This window comes from Pipra filicauda, unplaced genomic scaffold, assembly GCF_003945595.2.
Source record: "Pipra filicauda isolate LSUMZ 115617 unplaced genomic scaffold, ASM394559v2 scaffold575_size278286_pilon, whole genome shotgun sequence".
In the NCBI taxonomy this organism is placed as follows: Eukaryota; Metazoa; Chordata; class Aves; order Passeriformes; family Pipridae; genus Pipra; species Pipra filicauda.
Genome location: NW_024104726.1, coordinates 31,298 through 54,108, shown reverse-complemented (window position 1 = coordinate 54,108; position 22,811 = coordinate 31,298). Strand labels below are relative to the sequence as shown.

The 22,811-nt window shown below is 37.4% G+C and overlaps 1 protein-coding gene across 4 annotated transcripts in view; it reads right to left on the bottom strand.

The window, feature by feature from the left end:
- ENAH (ENAH actin regulator) overlaps nt 1–22,811 on the bottom strand; it is a 76,148-nt gene that overhangs the window by 31,972 nt on the left and 21,365 nt on the right. For 2 of the 4 annotated variants that reach the window (XM_039387542.1, XM_039387543.1), the window contains exon 1: nt 5,927–6,107. In XM_039387542.1, the coding sequence (XP_039243476.1) occupies nt 5,927–5,939 (13 nt within the window). In that variant the 5' untranslated portion in view covers nt 5,940–6,107. Of the gene's footprint in view, nt 1–5,886; nt 6,108–10,229; nt 10,408–11,812; nt 11,979–22,811 lie in introns of those variants that run through there. The other 2 variants (XM_039387541.1, XM_039387544.1) reach the window with 2 other exon arrangements.

Below are 22,811 nucleotides of genomic sequence, written 5' to 3'. Positions count from 1 at the left end.
TGACTTTTCCATCTTTCTCAAGTCTATTTACAGCACAGAATTATTTACAAAGAATTAACAGATGTGAAGAATTACAAAGTGTGGAATGGAATACAGGGGATCAAGAATGCATTATTTCTGTAAAAATGGGCACTAAACCAGTAAATTATTTAGATTGTAGCTACACTTAAGATTATGGAATTTATAAGCAAGCAGAATTAAAAAAGATTAAAATGTGTCAAATTCTGAAAAGATCCCAAAGCAAAACAGTAATTTCTTGCTGAGATTCCACCAAACTAGTTACAGTGATGGAGTTGTAATGAGATCTCCCCTATATCAAATACCAAAATGTAGAATTTGTTTCCCATCTGAACTTGTGAAAGTCATCCAAACCCATGAAAAGACCATGTGTGATACACTGACACATCTAGGACAGTCAAACAAGTGCCCTGTTTAAAGGCTTTACAAAAAGGTTCATTTACTCAGAACAGCATAGTATTGTGTCCACTGTGGTCATAAAGACAATCCTGAAAATTATAAAAGTGTACATTATCAGTGTATCCTACAGTCAAAAAGTAATGTAGGAACTTACTTCTGGAAGATAAAAGCAGAAATTGCACTACAGAGGTGGTATCTTCCTGATTTATTCTTTTCAGCATGTACCTAATGACGTGATGCTGCCCTTGATGTATTATTTTTGCTTCGAGTATCTCCAAGAGATAACCACAGATATAAATCTATACTACTTTTAATGCAAAATATTAAACTGCAATGATAATCAATAATTAAATTATCACTAAGTAGAAACATCTGTTATACTGCTCATCTGGAAAACTTTTCAGCTTTAAAACTTCCATAAGACACACGTCCTGCTCTCATCTCCCCTGTGTGACAGGTGGAAGGCTTTAAGGCCCATAAAACCATGACTGCAGCTCCCAGGCAGCCGGGCTATTTGCTGCCTGCACCATGCTGCAGCCTTTCATGGACTTTCACAAGTAGACACAATCCAGCAGCAGCTGTGCTGCTGCTCAGAGATGCCATATACACCACTACTGCTTGCCACGTCTAATAGAATGCTTGGAGTAAGTCAAGGTTCACAGTCTGAGGTGTAAACTATAAGTAACACTAAGCATCAGACATATGATGAAACTCCCTTTGTATTTCTGAGTATGAAACACATTGACCTAAAAATTAACAACAAAGAACAGAAATAAAAAGAAATAGTCATACTATGGACATTTACCAACCATTTACTGCACTGAAAGTACAGCAGAAATGAGAAGTTCAAGCTTCCACCCATTTAATCCTTAAGAGGATTTAACAGGGGGTTTTTGAACAAGGTATTATCATGATGCAGTAGCTTAACATGGACCACCACTCTACAACCTTTCTACTAGCGTGCTCCCACTCTCTTTTTAGCCAACCCCTCCAGAAACCAACCATCGAGCTTCACTTGCACTGGCTATTCCAACCAACCTAGTGGTGAGAAAACCTGTTCTTGTAGTCTCAAACTTTGTTCCAGAGCTCTGTCTGCCAGAAAATCATATTGTCAATTCTGCAGAAGGCAATCATCAGCAAGCCAAGTTAGAGTTGACTTGGCCAACCTACTCCAGTGATGTCCTTCCTTCATAGCTGTATATGCAAGAGAGCAGAACACAATCACCTGCTGACAATTAACTTGGTGGTTACTTGGTTTGTAAGTATTTCGTACAAATTTTTGCTGTAAGGAAATGCAATTTGAGTATACCAAAGGCTTTCAAGAAAGAAAAGTTTAACTACCAAGTCATTTGGCCAGTTTTCTCATCAAATTTCTCTCTGCAAGTACAGATTCTTAACAACTACCATGTAAATGGACAGTGGCAAGTTAAAGGCACATACCAGGTGGCAAAGTACATTTTATCTGAGAAACTTTATTACAGCAAGCAAAGACCATCACTTCTTTGTCTGGGTAGTGGGGTAGGTGGTATATTAAATAAGCAGTAGCTAGCTTAAATAAGCTTACTCAGAGGCTTTTGAACACTTCAAGATACTTCAGAAAAATCAAGCCCCAAGAGAAAATCTCACAGATACTGCCTGGAAAAAAAGTCTGATCTTTCTACAGGATCACTTAATCTTCAGAAACCAGTACAAGCCAAGTAAGAGATGAGGCTGAATAGTCTATTCATTCTGAGTTTTAAGGAAAACCTAACATCTTTCTTTTTCTAAAGAAAGCACAGATGGTGCACTCCGCAGCACGCTCTGACAGACAGAGGATATAATTTCATACTAATTTGTTCAGCAGCCATTCCAGTTTCAGCGCTTTCTGTTTTTCAGCTTATTCTCACCTTTGCATCACATCACCCTTCCTCTATGACAGTTCAGGCAACCGCATGGTGAGAGATGGATGGGAAGTCTAAAAATCTTTAAAAACCCAGGGGAAAAAAGCCTGCATGAAGCATTTTTACCAGCTAGATCACAGCCAGTTTTGGTTCTTCATGTAGTCACACAGACAATTATGCTGGCGCTGGCGTAGCTCAGAGAACAACGGGCTGCTGGGGGCTGCTTTAACCAAATTAGGCATCCCCAACACCACCCTTTTAAACCACAACCAGAGCTGTAGTTTATCAAACTCCTTAACTTCATTTTCAGTCCTGACATCTTACCTCTACCTCCATTCGAAAGCCGAATCGATTTCCGTTGCACGATCCCATAGAGGCATAATTAGCAAACTGGAGAGGGAAACAGGTGGTTTCTCCTCCCTCGATGCCTTTGGGTTCCTCCATTCCTCCAGTCTTTCAATTACATTGTGTCTGTTTTGGAGTTTCACACCACAGTCTATCCCCCTTCTTTTAATGTCACCTACATTATATTATCAGTGTTGACATAGCACCTGGCTGACATTGAGGACATAAGGTTTCTATAACCCTAAAAAAACCCATTTATCTGCTGTTCAAGATTGGCACAATACATGTATTACAAGTTATACAATGAGCTACAATGTATATTTTCATTTGGCTGGACAGGCTTAGGTAACATAAGGATGGGGGAAATGGTTTTTGTGGGGACTGCTGACAGTCAGATCACGTGAAATCTTTCTCAGAACCCCACATGCCCTAGAGTTCAAGAAAGCAAACACACACAAAAAACCTCATTCCTCCAATTACTGTACTGTTCAGAGTAGAGCATTAAGAGAAAAAAACTCTAATTTTTTAATAGATCCAGTAAAGCTGGTCAACTATCACACATGAGAATTTTAGTTTGAGGTGAAGATCTCTACTTTCTCCCCAGAGAAAGTTTATATAAACAACTCAGTAACTAAGTTTCCACTCTTTCCTTTCTCAGCATGTTAGTGCCAAAACTAAGCCACATTCCAATTATACAGTCTGATATCCAAATCAAAATATGACTTGACTTTTCAAAGTCTTTTCAAAGACTGAAAGTGAACAGCAAGTTTATTTATACATGTATATAATTTAAACATAACTGTACTGACTAACTATAATCTTCAGAGACAATTTTCATTAAGGACAGGTTAAGTACACCTACTAAGCTAAGACCACAGGCAAGAGTTCAAAGCCACAGCCACTAAGATGTACTTCTGTTTTAGAATACAAGAACTTATAACAGAAAAAAAGTGTTCTACTAAATGCTTAAATGTTTTCTGAATAAACGGAAAGCAGGCTTTTCAGAGATCTATGCAGGGAGTACTATGAACAATTATGGTGAAGTACCTTTTACTTGTCCCTAGCTCCTTCTCCTCCCATTCAGAGCCTGTCCTGCTCTAGGACATGACAGAACAAAGTCTGGGGAGACTTGCTAACCAGCCTCCAGCAGAAACAAAGCCACACCACTCCTCAAGACGTGGACTTGTGTTATGGATTTATATGCAAGACTATGATGGCCAAAAACTAGGGCATTAACAAGTGACAAAACTGTTCTCTAGTACTTCTATTTGGGTGAATCATCTTTCAGCTGAGACTTCCCTTTCCTTCAAATACCTCCTTCCTCTTATGCTGTTACCATTTTGTAAGTACCTTGAGCTGAGTTAATTTAGTCATCACTCTATACTTAAAGGAAATACTTTCCATTTCACTCCACAAGTACTTTTACCTGATCAAGATAATAAAAGGCAGCAAGAATAACAAAAATATTCATTAAAATACATTTGAATTTAAGTAGAGGTAAGCCTCCTATCAATGCCAGCAGAGCCTCCTATCAGTGCCGGCAGTGCCTTGGAAACCAGGCGCTGATAACCTGAGTGCCAGGCTTGGCTCAGCACCAGTGTGCTGGGCGACCTTCAGGAGCCTTCCAGTTTCCCTCTGCCATCCTTTCATACAGGGGGGAGACAAAGCTTCAGCAGTAGAGAACTATGGTTGCTTAAAGAAGCTACAGTATCACAAACTTACAATAGCAATTATTGAAATAAAATATATCAGTACCATCTACTGTGGAATATTTACTATTTCCCCACCACCCCCACCCCGTTCTGACAAAATTTGTTTAAATAGTAATGTTACAGGTGATGACTGTTGCTACTGCTGTATAATACTACAGAAATGAGCCTAACAAAGCTGTATTTCCACAACTATGTTCATGATTTTTATGAAAACATCCTGTTCCCAAAAGGCACATTTAATCTATCTACAACTTCTGCTGGGAATATTTTTAAGACAACAATATGAACTCTCAAGAGTAAAATATATTGACATTCCCCAATATTTATTAAATAAAACTTTATCCACAAATTAATATATTTCTATTTATATTTGCCATACAGTTTAGACCAACTACCAAGTTTTAATTAAATTCTTTGTTCACCTAAAAAAAAAATTAAATGCTTTCATGCGATACACCACTAATTCTGAAGAACCATGGAAATCAGAAACACCATACAGGCAACCCTTAAGAGTTCATAAAGCTTAGCAACTCTCTCTTCACTTCTAAATACCACAACCAACACTGATGATGCTTTCAATAATCTTAACTGCAATTAAAATGAAAAGGAAGTAGTTTGTCCAATAAATAGTTAAAACTTCCTCTTGGTCAATATTTTGACATACAAATTAGGATTAATTAAATCAGGATTAGCTATTGTAAAAATCTAGAAACTACCAAAATTTTTTCTTTAATCAATCCCACACCTAAAAGGAAAGGAAAAATCTTGTTAGCAAAAATGGAGATATCATCCAACTTCTGACAACACAGGTAATAATATCATCACGTTACTCTCTTTCTTACAGGGAGTGCTGACAGCCTGCTCCAGAGGCTGGCTTAGAGTACAGGTATAGCCTAATTACTTCACTGCTGTAGAATTTCTCTTTTCTCTAAACAAGTTTTAGCATGACATGAACCAAAACAGTACGAAGAGAAGCATCTGAGATCCCCCCGCGAGCTCCGCATATATTTTTCTCATTTCAGTCTTCCATTGTCTTTCAATATATTCCAATTAGGAAACCTCAATTTTTGGTTCTGTTTGCATTTCCCAGAGATATTAAATTATTCAATCCGCGATATAAGTGCATTCCCCTATCAGCAAGGATTTAATTAACTATCTCTGCTATAAGAAAAAGGACTGCAGATACAGTCATGGAAAAAGCATGCATCTTTACCCCATAAAAGTTTTTTTAATTTAATAACTGGACAACCTAACTTCTAGAGTTAATAATTCAAGAGAAATTCAAAGAACATGAACCACAGGAGCTTTTTTCCCCAAGATTAGATGAACAAAATAATGAGACCCTGGAAACACAAAAACTGTTTCTTTTTCCTCCTCCCCATTTTCCTATGAATTAAACTGCAATCTAAGGCAGTACTACAACAGCGTCACTGAAGCCATTCCCCCCCTTGCCTTTATATCCAGAACACCCCAAAATCTTTTCAAGAATCAATATATAACTGCTAAAGATTAGTACAAAAAGCATCATGAACCTTAGGTGTATGTAATAAGAATTAGAACAGGCTTATTTACGGTTGTATGACATCCTTCAGTTCTTCCAACGCTTTCATCTTCTGCCACAAACAACTCAAAGTACCTCCTCAAATGCAAATTACACATATATAAATCTCATCTTTCGTTTCTTATTCCCTTAGCAAGGCTTTCCTGAGACTGAAGAGAGATGCCACACAAAGCAACACCAATTCCAGCTGAACTAGTAGGTACTTCTGCAGCAAAACTGAGTATGATACTCCTTTGTTCCTCCCATCTCCCAGAGCACTTGCCCTTATTCCTTCAAAGAAATAATCCATTGTCTCACACGCAGAATTTTCCCAGCCATCTAATTTCCCTTCATTGACACTTTACTCATTCCAGTGCCACTTTGATTGCAACACTGAGTTCTACTTAATGCAGATATGAATATTTTCTTTGTAATTAAATGCAAAACTTTCACAGAGCCATCAGCTTTAGACAAGACCGATAACTGAATATCTGAACTCATTGCACACAGTCTTAAAAATCCTCTTCAAATGACCTCTTAAACTGACGGCACACACTTGTCATTTGATGAAGGTGTAACTCCAAACAATCATTTAATGAAATAAGTAAGTCTTTCAAAATCTTCCCAAATGAGTGACAGAAAGAAATCTTAGTTCAGTTTTAATGCAACTTCTAAATAATATGAGGCAAGAACCTGTAGTATTAGTAGTCTACCTTAAAATTCCAGGAGAAAATAAAGTCCTGTGTTGTTGTCTTTCTCTGCTGAATTTGCAGGTGGCCTACAATCTGCTCAACTAGCCAGCAGGAAAATAGTGTCTGGTTGAACAGCTACTAGCTAATGCAATTATTCAAACCAGAGCAGAGTTAAAACACTGATTTTTACATAAAATAAAATAAGCAGAATTCAAGCATATAAGTCAGGATGTTCATATGATCAGCCCTGAAAATCAGCGGGAAGGAAAAAAACCTAGACCTGCAGAATATTTCAGACAGTTTCACTGACAAGGCAGCCACTGCTTCGGAGCCCTTTGAGACAAACCTGCAGTGTTTTTTTAGAAGAAAACTGGTTTAGAAGAAAACTGACAGCTGCAGTAAAGCCTTTAACTTCAGAGACTTTCACTCTGCATTCTGAACTCATCAGAAGGAGGAAAAGCCCATCCCTGCGAGCTCAGCGGTCCAGGGCACCCAGTGCCTTCACCTCGGCTTCGGCAGATCCACTAGAGGGAGATCCTAAATTAAGCAACCTCCAATTTCGCCAGCAGCCAGCAGAACAGCTGAGGATGCCAACTGCAAGCAAAGATCAATGACATTTTTCAAATATATGCAAGAGAAGGAGACCGTGATTTAATTTTATTTTAAAAAGAGCGAGAGAGCCATACCCAACAGCTGACTTGCAAACTAAAAGGATGTACACAGCACAATCTTTAATATTCCTCAGAAGTCATTTAGATTTCTGTGAACCCTTGCATAAAATTTAAAATTCATCTACAGCTTTATGAATTTCTGAATAGTATGCTCAGCTAACATTAAAAGTGCTTTCCTTTTATGAATAAAATACAACATGGAATAACCAAGCTAATAAAAGAAATCGCCAAAGTGAGAAAACACAGCAGAAAATAAGGATACTGCAAGAATCAAACTTTGACTGTAAGCAATTCTACAGGAAAAGGAAAGTTCCTATATAGCTTTTATTTTACTTGAGTTGGAAGCTCTATATGCTATATTTCATATGCTAGAAAATACAGCAGTTTATTTAAAATATTAGAGACAAGATGTCCTCTTCAAGTACAGATTTTTCAATTCTTTAAGTACAGATTTTGAAGCAGTATCTTCATAATACCAACTGCATGTGTTAGAAGTCTTTAAAATCCTAGCAGATAATTGAAAGAAACAAAACCATCAATACATTATGCACTGATCTTCACGTATTTATAACTTCACTTTTATAACATATACTCTCTCAACACCTTTCCAAAAAATAGGCTAATTTGTTTATAAAAGAAGGGAAGTTGCAATCCATTTTCTAAAATGTAGAGCTAATATGAAAGCCTCAGAGCCAGTGACCCATCTAAGTAAATATTCAGCTATTTCAGAGACGCTGAGGGGGGAAAAATTAACAGCAAGGATTCATTTCTAGCTGCACTTTTAGGAAATCATATCAACTATAGAGAGAAGAAATGCATTACACTTTAAGCAAGGAGTCCAATTAGCTTGATCCTAAACTGCAAGCTACTCAGTAGCCCATTTCCAACACTGAAGCAGGCACGTTTAGAAAGATACTTGATCTTTTTTAATTCCTACACTGATAGAGATCAGAAAATATGTAGATCATACATATTAACATATGTAGATCATACATATAAGACAAACCTCCCAGCTGATAAAACTTAGGAACACTTGATGACAGTATTCTAACACAGATACATTATGAACATTATCTTTAAATATTCTCTGGAAATGCTACAATGTTACAAGGCTTACAGAGCAATCCTATATGCATAGTTAGTATTTTTTTTAAAAAGCAGCAGTGCTAAACTACTCATCTTCAGACATCTGCTGAAAACCATGCTGATGGTTTTCAAAGCTTTGGTTTTATTTCATCTTGATGGAAGCTTAAGAGCACCTATGTGTCAGTGACAGAAAAAGCTAATCTTAAACAACTCCAGTTCTTTTTGGCTGACAGGGGCTAGGGAAGAACAGTTATCTCCTGTGCCCATCATTAGCTTGTGATGCAGCTACTTAATGCATTTTGACTTGTACCTACTGCTGCTACCAAGTCAAATCACAAGGAGAAACAAAGTGACTACCTTACAATTTGGAAAACTTAAAGGTTACAATCAGTCACTTTCAGACATAATTACAGAACTTAATTCATGTCCTTGTCAGAGCTACACCTCAAAACTGTCAAGAACGAACCAGTAGATGACAGCACTGCAGCCAGCATCTGGGCTGTGATACTACAGTCATACTCAACTCTCATTTCAAAATTTGCCTAAAAATAAAACAACCAATCATCAGAGATTAACTGGTCTTAAATTGAATGAAGCAGACAAACTCCAACTGAAGTGGCACCTTAGTTCAGTAAAACTTCTGCTACTAAAAAAATATATCAATGCAGCTGTTAGCCCACATATATTTTGCATAAGACAGCAAGAGAATTAGGATTAGACAAATTACAATAATCCATGAAGACACGCTGACCAAAAAGTGAGCACTGTCATGCCTGCTGAGGGTAGGAGGATGGGAATCACAACTGGATTATTTTAGCAGGCAAAAAGAAACCCTATAACTCTAGCTATCATTTCTATTTTGGCCTCATATGTTGCATAACAGTGTAAGCATTGCAGAATGTATCATCTGTGGTCTAGATAGCTTAGTTTCAAAAGGTAAGTCTTGAAACAACTACCAGAATAAAGAGCAACTTGATAAAGTCACCTTTTTTTGCTGTAGTTGAGAGAGCCCTAGTAAAGTTATCTACAGCCTCTCCTACACACAAGAAAGAAAACCGGTACAGAAGAACTATCTCTTGTTACATGGGCAATCTTTAAAGTTTAATGAGGACAAAAGAATTCTATTTGGTTACAAGAACACAAAGGACTCTTAGTCTTTTAAAAGAAAAACTCCCTGTGTGTGTATCACAGTGTTATACTGATCAATTTGCTGTAGAGCCTACCTAGAACATGTTACAGATATCACCTGAAGACTGAAAGCAACTAATTTTTCCACCAATGTTTTACACCCTATGTCACCCCAGTCTTCAAACAGACAAAATGACAGACCTGTTGTCTAAATTTTATGTGCTCATCTGAAGGTTACCTCTGGATTTAAAGTCTTCAAGCTAGAAAACTCTTTTATGGTAAGAACTGCCAAAGAGGATGACCTGAATTCCAAAGTTTGGAGGAAAAAACCTCTTATTTTTATAATAAATCAGTAATCAATGAGAAGCAAGGATACTGACACACCATAAGAACAAGTGGATGACTCTAGAAATCCTGAAAAGTATTCTAATTACAGAGTACATCTTTCTTGGTCAGGTCTTTTGGTTTTGCTTCCTTAAAGAAAAAAAAAAGGCAAACCCAGCAGTTTTTATAGGTAATAGATAATATGAAAATTGATTTACTTGCTAGGAATTGCATTTACAGGGATGGCAGTGCAGTTGAGAAACACTGTTAAGAAGCAGTAATTAGTCAGACAAAACACCCAAATAATTAAAATGCCTAGAGGCTGAATCCCGATTAGAAACAAGATTTATTGACTTTCCCGCATAATCATTGAATTTTTTTCCATTTCTGTATTTGAACAATCTTAGACAAAAAAATACTTAAGAGATTCTTACCAGCTTCCTGTGAATTTAATACTTCTAAGGCATGCATCATGGCACTTGCAAAGACATTGGCATCTTCTTTGCTGCCAAAATTCAGACCGTACACCTGCCTGGCATCACGCCACTGGTGGAAGGTCTGTGTAGCCTGATTGTACTTCAGCCCTTTCGGAATGGCACAATTTATTACCACCTACAATCATTAAAAAAAAAATAAATAAATTACTTCTCCTTAAAATTGCTGTTTCATCACAAGTTTCAGCTTTGTGTAGATTTTATTCCTTAACCACATGGGTTAATTCAAGACCCACAATCTGAAAGACCACAATGCTGAAGCACATAACTATTTCAATTTTAATTCCAAGGCTGTATGTAATCAGGGATGAGAATACACAAGGGGACTAATGAGATATTTTGTATCAACTTTTGTAGCTTAAGTGTTCTCACTTCAAAAGATGCTGCGATGTTTCGTAACAGCAATGTAGTAACATCAACACTTCTGACTTTCAGCAGCAGACTACTTGATGTGAATATGCACTTGGAATTCAGAAACTCAGTTTTCCATGAATTTCACAGAGTATTTGTTACAATTTTTTTTACCCAAGTTATCACCTTCTCTCTGAGGCTGCTGCGCCCCTTGGCCTGCAGGGCTTTCAGCAGCAGTTCATGTGAACTTCAACGATGCATCACAAGGTATCATTTTGCAAGATCGTTATGGCTCACACAAAAGATGATAAATTCGAGCTGGTAGTACAACCATTTACTACAAGCCATCCACTAAGAGGATCCCATTGCACTTTGATAACTGGATCACTCTCACCTTTTTCACTGAATAACGGGAGGAAAAAACCCCACGTTTGTTCTCAGATGAATGCACAGAAACCATTTATTACTTGGAATAAGTGTTTAGTGACAAATCACATGGGAGATTATCGGTCTATGCTTCAGGTGTGTGATAAATGACCAAGAACAGACCAAAACAATTCTATGAAATGCTTGGAGAAAGGGAAACAAATATAAGAAGCTTTCCTCAAATAAAAGATTAGATTTTTAACCCCATCGTAAGTATCACATGGCAGAGCATATTTCAAGACACAGTGCTAAATTTGCCATGTAGTCCCGATCCAGTAACTTCTTCAAGGAAATTAAGATATAATCCTTATTACTCCCTTCTCAGTCTCTCAAAGCATTACCAAATATCAGAGAGCTTTTTGGTCAAAATGATCGGGGGAAATGAGATATCATGGATCCAAGTTTTGATAAGACAGGAAGAGCCAAAAGACAACTGCTGGTGTCTACGCAGACTGCAGCTGACAGCACGGAGCGGGGAAGAAAAGCTTTTAGGTTGCTACTTTGCCTTAAAAACAACCAGATGACTTCTGTGTACACCACTAGCCTTTGTAGATAGATATCTGTAGGAAGGAATGGTAAAAGGACTGTTGCCTTGGAGGTGTGCAAAGTGCTTAGTTCATGGGGAAAAAGCAATAATACAGTTTTGCTCCTTCAATTAAAAAAAAAATCCATTTATTATTTATTGGTCCCATAATTTTGCTGAAGATTTATTTCTCAACATTCCAAATTTTCAGAGATTTCCTTACCTGATGATCCTGAATCTTCCTGCCCACTACTCTGAATGTGTTGTTGCCTGTGTGATGATATATATGAACTCTGCTGAATCCAGTTGATCCACCAGCTGGTACCCATTTCTTATTGGCATCGTCGTAGACCATTACAGCAGCTCGTGCTTGGCAGATACTCTGTTCACTGTTAAAATACAAATATTTTGGAGGAGAAAATAAAATTACTTATGGCAAACCATCAATTTTCTGGTCAGCTTTTTTTTTTTTACCTCAAAATGTTAAAGCAATACTCCTTGCAACTTGCTGAAACACCCACCTTTCTGAATATAAACCCTGTAGCACTTTGACATTTTGCTTACATGTATTCATTCTAGAGAGTTATGGTCAAGACAGACAGGCCTAACTACTAATGAAAGAGATCAAGAAGATATTTACTTTTTCTGCACTTCCCCCCTCTGCTTTCTCCTCACCACCAACCATGAATTTTAATTAAATGCCATAACAGTACACAAAAGTTTTCTGCAAAATCTGAAGAGCAAAGAATTTGGTGTCACACTAGTTTCATACAGTTTGGATTTTCCAGTGGCAGTTACTTCCACAAGAGATGAGAATTGGAAGGCCCTTGCTCCCTTTAACACATATAGAAGAAAACAAACACACGTGGGACAAAGTTCAGCACAAAAAATTCACCAGCTCGTAAATGAAATGCATTTTGGTTTTGTCACATTTTACCACAGTCGACACCTAGATGTAACATTTTCTCCCTGAGAAAAGGTTCCACTGATTACTAAAAAGTACAATTTCATCAGGAGATTGCTATCAGTAGCTACTCCTGATTATGCCAGTCATCTGGAAGTTAAGGTAGAGCCTGAAGTTACAAAGGAGCGTATCACGAATGTCATCATATTAGAAACACAAGAAATCAGAACATACCATAAACACACTGTTTACTAGGAGAGGAAAGGGTGACACTATGCAAGTTGGCTTTACGGGAAATGTCCAGATGTAGACAGGAAGTAAAAATAGAAAGGAATGATTTCTTATCAGTAAGTCAAATTCTCTGAACATACCACTCGGGTACCTCTAACATTATAGAAAGCACATGATGCCTGGCTTGTAAGGAATGTGGCCTGCCATTTGGAAAATTGAGAAGGCTGAGGAGACATACATTCTTCAAAAGTTACAAAAGGAAAGAAATGAAGTATTTCTTCATATTTCATGAAGGATGCCTCTCCCACCCATCTTTCTTGGAGAGGGGAGGGTATGGTTTTTATTGGTTGGTTGGTTGGTTGGTTGGGAGGGGGGGTTGTTGGGTTGGGTTTTTTTTAAAGACCATGTTGAATTTCCTAATATCTTATTTCTGTCTCTCAACACAAGAAAATTCTGCACTGTATCCAGCTGTTTTGTTAACTTTCAACACTGACATTTTTGAGAAAACAGTATCAATTTCTATAATACTTTCCATGACAATCTAACAACTAGAAAAGCACTGAACACTGGGATGCTTTTCATCCCAGGCTAGGGGAGAAGAGGGAGTACTGAGATCATGTCTCTTATGCACACAAGAGATTCAAGAACAAATGAGGAAATACGTTCTTAATTTTAAAAATGTACGTGTTCTAGTCTCATCAACTATTCAACAGCTAGATAAGAATTGGATTGCAACCTCTAATTAGACCACCCTTTTTCTAGCCAGAAACTAGTTCAATGTAGGGACATTAACATTATAATATACATATATACAGTGCTTTTTTTCTAAGTATAATTTACAGTTTAGACTGGAAGGACCACATCTGATCCAAGAAGAAAGATTAGATGCAAAGAAAATAAATTTAGTTACAACTTCTATGTGTTTCACAGCCCCATTAAAAATACGGCACAGTTAAATAATGTTCACTCATTTGAGAAGAGGGCAACGCAAGAACCTACTGGATTCCTTTATTTTTAGATATTTTGGCACACATCTTAAAGTTCAAACCCAGAAACATTCTGTACTGTTCACAAAGTACATGACAAACAGTAGTGGTTTTTCTAAAATGCCTAACAGTATTACAGTAAACTTGGAAAACTTCTGAACCCATAACAATTTCTTGCTACGTTTGAATGTGGATCAATCACAAGCATGATAAAGCGTAGGTGACAGGACCTAGATACTGATTTGGAAGCAGAGCCATGTGGTTCGCAGAGTTCTTGCCAAAAAATAACTTCAACTCAGTCATGTGCCAGACAGATTAAAAAAAAAAAATTCTATTAAAAATTGAGACTATGATTCTAAGCTAGTATGTTCCAATTACAATGAAGGTAGAACCGGAGAGTGATTGAGTAATGGTACAGTGATCAGCAGACTTAATTATTAGGACAGACCGTCAAAGATCAGGTGTTCTTATTCGGAGAATTCTCCCTGCCTTGCCTTGGTCCTTTCTCAGGCCTAAGTTTATAGAAGTTTTTATGATTTTATTTAATATACCGAGAGGAGGAAAAAAAAAAAGAAAAAGAAAAACCTATTCATTTTAGAACTATTTGGTATTCCATGGCACACTTCACAAGTGCAAATACAATGACCTTGAGTAGAATTTCTAGCTTTTCTTTAACAACTGTTAAACTATTTTTAGTTCTGCTTCTCAGGCTATGCCTTGTAACTGGAACTATTACCCAAGTCTGGATCTCAAATACTTCATGCTCCATTTAAAATAAAACAATTTTCTTAAGAGGGAATTATTCTTAACCATATAAAGATATGAGATGATTCACATACTTTTAGAAGTTACAAATAAAAACAATTTTCAGTTGACCTTTTCAATCACTACACAATAAAACTTCTGCCCTCATTTCACACAAATCCTAAAACTAAAATTTCAGTGTTCCAGGTATGTAATTTTCATATCCAGGTATCCATTTGAAGGTGACATACTCCCCTCCTGCCAACAGTTCCCACCAATCATCACTTTGTTTATCAGGCTGCAACAGAGAGACGGAAGAATGAAGCTATCCCTACTAGAAACAAATTAAACCATCACAGTATGCCAGCTTTTTTCCAGAGTTCAATAATTCCATAATACTAGATGCAGGGGAGATTTATTTAATTACTTTCTCTTAGTAACAATTCTCTATAGCGATTACATTTCGTTTTGAAGAAAAGCATGGAGGTATGAGCTTTAGTAAAGAATCTTTAAGTCTGCTCTTCAATGGTCATTCGATAGTTTAGCATTTGAATACAGTATATCATATATTGTAGCCATTAAACACTATAAAGTAAATATTTAAGTCTCAAAAAAAAAAATCACTTTTTTTTTTTGTTACAACTCCACTAACTTCAAAAGGCTACTATACCAAATCAAAAATTCATGCTGGTAGCTCATGACTGTCTTTGACTGGTCTAATGAAAAACAAGGTTTGTTTTTTTTCCATGTTCCAACTTTTTCTAGGAAAATGCCGAGTTCAACATACAGACTGTTGCTAAAACCTGAGCCAGTGCTCTTGTATTCCTTTGAAAATATATATGAACTTAAAATTCAGTTCAAAGGAAAAAGGGCCAACTGAATCAGAACAGTATAATTTATTATGTTTCTTGCTTATCACGCTTATTACACTTCTCTGCTGTACTTCTAACAGGAAACAATCTCCATATTTATACATGAATTCTCTCCACAGGGTTTGCTGTAACACATGTCCCTTACGTGCAGGAACTGACCTGTGCTAGGATGACTTCATTCACTGCACCAGAGTCACTTTGGTCTGTTCAGAAAGGCACATTTCTTACGGACAGATTACTTTTCACTACTGAGAAATAAACAAATCGTCTACAGTCACGTTGAAAGAGAAAACAAAAAGGGTTTTCACCTATTTGCCACATCTTCACCTATTTGCCAAGCATCCTACAGGGTTCACTTGCCTTTCTACAAATTTGCCTCTTCCTGGTTTCGTGTAACAGTTCCAGAAACCATTACACTTGGATTAGCCTGCCCTTTCCCCATATGAGAGCTCACTGGGGGATGCGGGAGAAGGAGCGAAGGGATCTATCTCCAGCTTCAAATGATACTGCCAAAAGGCACAGCTGCTCTGAGAACTGATTGCTAACTCATTAGGGCAGTGGTCTGGGGAACTAAAGTGACAATCCGAACATTAACTATGAAAAATGGAGAAACTGCATGTTCCCAAGTAAACTTACTAAACTCAGTATATGAGTTATAATATATATATATTTGCAGAAAAGTGAAAATTCATACAAGAGAACATTCACGCAAAAGAGTGCTTACCAAACCTTAGGAAACAAAGTGTACAAGCTTTCTTCCCAAAATGTAAAGCTTGACAAATAGTTGAATAAATATATTTTAGGAAGACTTCTTCTCTAGACAAAGATGTAAGGCTCTGATTGTTAAAGCCAACCATTATTCTGGGTAAGTCCACCTACAGCAATACCATATAAAGCCAAAGACAGGGTGGTTGGTTTTTATTTGGGGTGGAAGAGTGGGGGGAGGTCTGGCACTCAAAAGGCTCACACAAAAAACCACAGTAGTAATGAATCATAACTATAAGATTATTCTTATGGGAGAATATACTTTCCTCCTCCAGTGATGAGATCATACAGAAAGCTCAAAAACCATAGCAAACTGAACCCTAACAGACATCATTCTTTTGCCCAGATGGAATGTGTTCATTCTTTCACTCCCAAGTTCTTAAGCTCAATGCACAGTGACACCAATCCACAGTCTGCTGACTTAAGCCTTTTTTTTTTCCCTCTCCACAAAAAGTGAATGCTTGGTTTTCCTCTCTCAAGAACTAAAAAGGATAAACATACTTAACTGATCAAACTCTCATGAAAAACAGCACGATAGCAGCCACAGAATAGATCATTTAACTATACTAACAAGAGCAAGGAAAAGCTGTGATTGCTCTCATTCTCAACCTTTAGTATTTTTCTCAGTGATGTAACAATTAGGGTTTTGAAAAATCATTTCCCACTACCGCTGCTTCTGGTGATTCAGGGATTTTTTTTTGCTATGTTCTCAATTTAGAGAGACATAACAACATGTTCTTAAATGTGCAGTCTTTGCGGGGCAGAAGGAATGGAAAGAGACACTGATTCATCAAACGCCTGTTTAGGATTTTCAAACCATGTGGCACAAAGCTAGAAAGAAATTCCAAACACTTCCAATCCCAACGTCTTAAAAATACACGTTTTTGAAAAGCAGCTAAATGCTGGTCCAGATATCAAGTTATGTACCTTGGTGGTGGTGTTCTGCAAGATGATTTTCCCTGCTTGTTCATGAACCCTGACTGGCATATCCTGGTGAAAACACATGTTCTCTGTTTTGCTATTAAAAACATCAAAACCAACCAACCAACAACAAAAAGCCCACAACACACTGTGCACTGTACCTCTACTTTTCATTAACTAAAACAGACACCCCGTAGACAAAGTTGTCATGTATTCCAAGATGCTCATTTGGCTTAACACAACAATTAAGCTACTTGTCAGCATCTTAAAGTTAACACAAGAAATGTTTCCTATGCCCTCAAATGTGCTCCTCACATTATAGTCTGCTGAAATCCAGATTGAACTCCATTATATAGATAAATATTTATTTTGGAGAGTAGGGGAAGGGGGTTGGATTTGCTGAGGAGGGTGATGTGAGTGGGTAGAGGGGAAGAACTTTGGGTTACTTTAGTTTTTAACTCATAATCAACCACTTTAATTTTACTCATTTCTTGAACTTTAGCCAAAAGGACATCTCCGAGAAGGCTGAGTATAACAATTGCTACCTTCTCCTGCCAACTAGTCTGGCATCCACACCACCAACAGGACATCACGGAAAATACAACCCATTTGGACTCAGCAAAGATTAACATAGTGGTTCTTATAATAAACCAATTTTCTCTAACTCATCCACAGCTAAAAGGCAAGAGTCTCAACTTTTTCTGCATTACTAAAACCCACTTGAATATGCTGCTGCAGGAGAAAATTTCAGGCTTAGTACAACAGAAGGAACTAAGCTGTGCTATTCTACTTGCACCTAACTTCAAATGACCACTCCAACACCTCAGCTAGTACAGAATTTACTTGCTATTTAGGTTTTAAAATAAGACTCAGTTAGGACCAGCTGATTGATCTCATCGGTTTTCATGTGGATTTTTCTTCAGACACTACAATGCCCCAGAGAACAAGAGTGCTTGTTGATTCCTTCTAGCAGATCAAACTCAAGAGTTGCTGTTCAAATAGGGGATGAATACAGAAGTAGCTCCAGATTGCTTCACTAACAGCTCTGCTGCTAATGAGTTAGTACTTGCCTGTGCCTGGAAAACTTTTGATTGATAACCGAGAGATTCATTCATCTCTCCCACTTTTTCGTCTCTGATAACCGAGAGATTCATTCATCTCTCCCACTTCTCAGTCTCTGATAACAGAGATTCATTCATCTCTCCCACTTTTTCTTCTCATGAATTACTCAGAATACAGATTAGCTGCAACATCAGAAACCAGCGGAAAATCCTGCATAGGAAAGTCCCAACTAGAAATAAAACTAGTACTGCTGAGAAGCAGTGGAAACTGAATCACTAGGATTAATAGCTGGCATAGGAAAGGTGCTTTGCTTTTGGCACAGAATTCTGCAACACTCCAGAGTTTTAGTTGGTACAGTTTGTTGAAGGCCAACTTACTTTGCTCAATGAGCACCTTCCACTGAAAGAAAATTGCTTTTCATCTCGTGTATAAAAGCATTTAACATTAATTTAAGAGCAGTCTGCTCTTGGAGCCAGAAAATTTACAGCATAAATTTCTCCTCTTGCTATAAATCTGCTCCTTGATGATTTTGCAATTGTAGCTTGTTCCATAGCAGCAGGTGAATATCAAACAGCTGAAGGAAATCATTGCAGGACACTCAGGCAGAAAAAGAAACATTATTTAGAACAGCAGCTTGATGTCAAATGGAAGCCTGCTTTTCACACAGAATTATCAATTTAAAACCCAAGGAAATTTTTTTTTCCCAAATATTGTTTCACATGCCATATTTCATGCAGTGGACAAAGTAATTTTGTGTTGGCAATTCAATATTGTCTCTAGGTTTTTCCTGTGCTGAGTCACATAAAAATTCACCTATTCCCTCAATGGGAATCAGGAATACCTAAGAAAGAATATGACAACGGCCAAACCAAGAAACAGCCACACTACACAGAGACAAACCTTAAAAAACCCCGAAGTATTGATAGGAATTAAAAAGAGGAGAATAAAAGCCATAGATTTTGAGTAGCATGAAACTAGATACCCAGCATGCATACATTTCAGGCGAGGAACTATTTAACCAGTACAAGTCACCACTTCTCAACTCTTGAACTAAAGAGTCTGTATAATTACCCAAAACCAGATACCAGTGTTTAAATAGGAACAGAAATTAAAATAATTTAATACACAAAGGAATTGTGTATCCTCCAGCATACAAGAGGAACAACCATTTGTTGTCTTGCTTTTTAAAAAATTTTAAATTCTTAACTTTTATCATCCATAGTAGACACTGCCTTCTATAAAACCAGAGATGCTCAAAACTACTATCTAAAAACACCAAGATCAAACTCAAGACTTCAAGTCTATCACTTAATTTGCCATAGGTTACCTGTTAACCTTGATTTGTACTTATACAAATACTTGTATATATACAAATACTTGTTTGTATTACTGTACTCCTGTCCAGATATTTAACTATTTTTGTGCCTGTTAAGAGGAACAACTTTTCATGGCTTGCATTGCAGGGTCAAGGTTTTCTTTATAAAGAGTTTGGATTGAAAAAAAAATGCAGCACTAGAATGTTACCTATACATGTCCAAAAAGAATGCTCAGCCTTGTACAGACAATACTTTACATCCTTAAAATAAAACGTGATGCTTTTAAATCTCAGTGAAGAATTTACTTTGAACAACCAGACATTACAAAATTTGTCCAAACCTTACTGTCAAAAAAATACTAGGTTTACTTAAAATTCCAAGTTTGAGACAGAGAAATAAGAACTTGGATATGCTGGAATTTTATACACAAGATTTGGTCCTTGCCTTGTATGCAAACCCAGTGATAACTCAACAGAAATACTTTATTAGAGGCCTTCATTATTGAGCTTTGAGATAAGATTTTCAGTGAAGCAACCTACAAGTGACAAAAGCAATATTTTCTCACTTTCTTACAGAATTTTCTAGATCTTTTTATCCTATAGAGAATCATGAAGATTTTTTCCCAATAAAGGTTTCCAAAGGATATTTTGAAAAAAAATCAGAACTACACAGAGGCTATTTCACTGTAATGCATTTACACTGATGGGGGAGTCTTTCTAGCCATTATTTTTATCCTGGTAAAATAAGGTCTTACATTTAGACTCCACAGAACCATGAAATAAGATAATTCAGTTCATGCTTCCTCCATGCACTCATCCATATTCTTGTTTTCTTTTATCCCTTTACACAGGGTGTTCTCTTAGGCATGGTATTTTTGGTAATTTACCCAGATTTTTTCCTGAAAATACTGCATTGTTATAATCAAATCCATTTTTCCACTGATTCTTCAAACATATTTCTTAAGGGCATTTACTACTTTACTTACACTAAAAGGTTATGCAGTATCTATGCAGTAATGGAAATAGATTACGTTTCCTCAATGCAGATCCGATACAGTGGCAATGCAAGCCAAAGGTTTTGCCACAGTAAAGGATAATACTGTCTGGATAGTGATTTTACTTACCAGTAAAACAGGAACAGAAGATTCCTACCATGATTTTTCCTCTATCTCAAGACAGATTTTTATCAAAAATCACTTTCTTGGTTTGTCTACCTGTTGTCAAAGCTAATGAAAAACAAGCTCTACAGCAAAATCTGGGAATTAACCAATCTGTAAGGACCAGGGTACCCTGTAATTTAACAAAGCTATCAACCATAAAATCAGTATTTTTACTGAATAGGAACAATCATTACAGACTGAAAAGTTCAAATCTTTTAACCTGAAGGTCTTAAAAACCAGGGCCAAAAGCTATCCATATACATTACTTCTTTGCTATAAATAGTCTATTTTTTGGTGGCTTTTTGCTTTCCTTGCTACAATTCCATGAATCTGAGCCCGACATGCTGTGGAAAGCCTTTTTAAGTGGGCAAGAAAAACAACATCTTCAGCAACTAGACTGACAGCTGACGATTTCCTGTGAAAAAACACTTAACATACATTTCCTATCTTCTATCCATATTTTAACAAAAAGTGACCTTCTTATGTTATTTCTTAAGCTTTCGACACATGGTACAAATCACAGCATTCGGAGCCCAGATTTCCCGGGCAATCCGAGTTCCCAAACACACTGCAACAGAATCCGTCATTACATTACCATCACTACAGATCATGTAACTCATTTTACTTTCAGATAACGAACGCCCAACTCCTCTTGGAATAGCAAGACAGTAGGATTTTTACATTACCTATTTAATATAACGGCAGCCTCTGATGTAGAGAGCGGTTTAAAGGCAACACGGCTGATCTTTGAGACATCCGGGCCCCAGTGTTAACACAGGAATATGCAACTCACAGTTTATTACAAGAAAGAGCCTTTTAAGGAGTGTCTTTCTAAAATTTAACTTCACCTAAAAAATACAAAAGTAAAAAACCTGTATTTTCTTAATTGTTTTTAAACACCAAGTTGACATTGACATGAATGCAAACGGGCTTTGAGCAACCTGGTGTAATGGAAGCTGTCCCTGCCCATGGGCACAGGGGAGGGAATCTTTAAAGGTCCCTTCCAACCCAAACCATTCTGTGGTTGTATTGGTTAATCAAGGTAATTGTGAGCAGCAAAGGACACAGAAAAGGTTACATGTATCTGCCTTAGTCTCTGAGGGCAACTTTTGTTCTCAGACTTCCCAGGTCTGCATGAGTATTGGAGTATTACCTGAAGAAGAGGAAAATAAAGTTAGGGGTTCCAGTTTGATGAACTGGATACAGGGAGTCCATCGAATGGGAACAGTTTGCACCCAACACAGGTGGAGGTACTATGTGGTAAAATTGTGAGGCCACTTTAACATATCTTTACAAGGTGATTAGGAGAAGTTCCTGACAGCTTGAAAAAGGCCAATATCATGATCACCCTCTAGCAGAACAAGAACCAAGGTTTAGGGAGCCAGAGGCCCAAAGAGTTCCAGTGAGCAGTTTGACATCTAACTGTATGCTATGACTGGTGCATTTCTCAGGGGTCAACACCAGCTATGATGCTGTTTAAGGTACTTGTTAATGACCAGGAAAATGGGATGGAATGCAACTTCAGCAAGTCTAGAGATGGCTTTCCATAAATTGGGCTAGATTGATATGCTGTACAGTAGAGCTACTGTGCAGAGGTGTCTCACGAGGCTGGAGAAACCAGATGACAGAAACATCAAGAAATTTGGAGGCAAGAGCAAAAACTTGCAGCTAGGAAAAAACCCACAATGCTTTACAAAGTTATTATTCCCCTATATTCAGACAACATCTGGCACATTGTGCCCGGTTTTGGGCTCCCCAGTGGAAGGAAAGACTTAGACAAATTGGAGCAAATTAAAGAGAAAACCATAAAAGGGGCTAGAGAAAAAGATGCACGATGAGTGGCTTCAACAGCTGTTCTTGTTCAGTCTTAAGCTAACGCAGGAACATAACAGCCATTCTCAACTACTCAATAGGTCATTACAGGGAATAAGAGACACAATCTTTGCAAAGAGCACTACAGAAGGATGAGAGGTAACAGTCAAATATTGCAGAAAAGGGGTTTCTAACCAGGTAAGAAAAAGTTGCATCAGTGAGAGGCTGCCCAGAGGAGCTGTGGAATCTCAAGGCCCTAAGCAACCCAACCAAGGTGACTGGAGCAGATGAACTCCAAGAAATCTCACCTTGAATAAGACACTGTATGGCTCTAGAAGAAATAAAATTCTTTGAGAACACCTCACTGAATTGCAGATATACAAGTACCTTATTTATGACAATTTCTGCTTTAGCACCTCATTTTATTGGAATGTTCTTCCCAAAAATAAC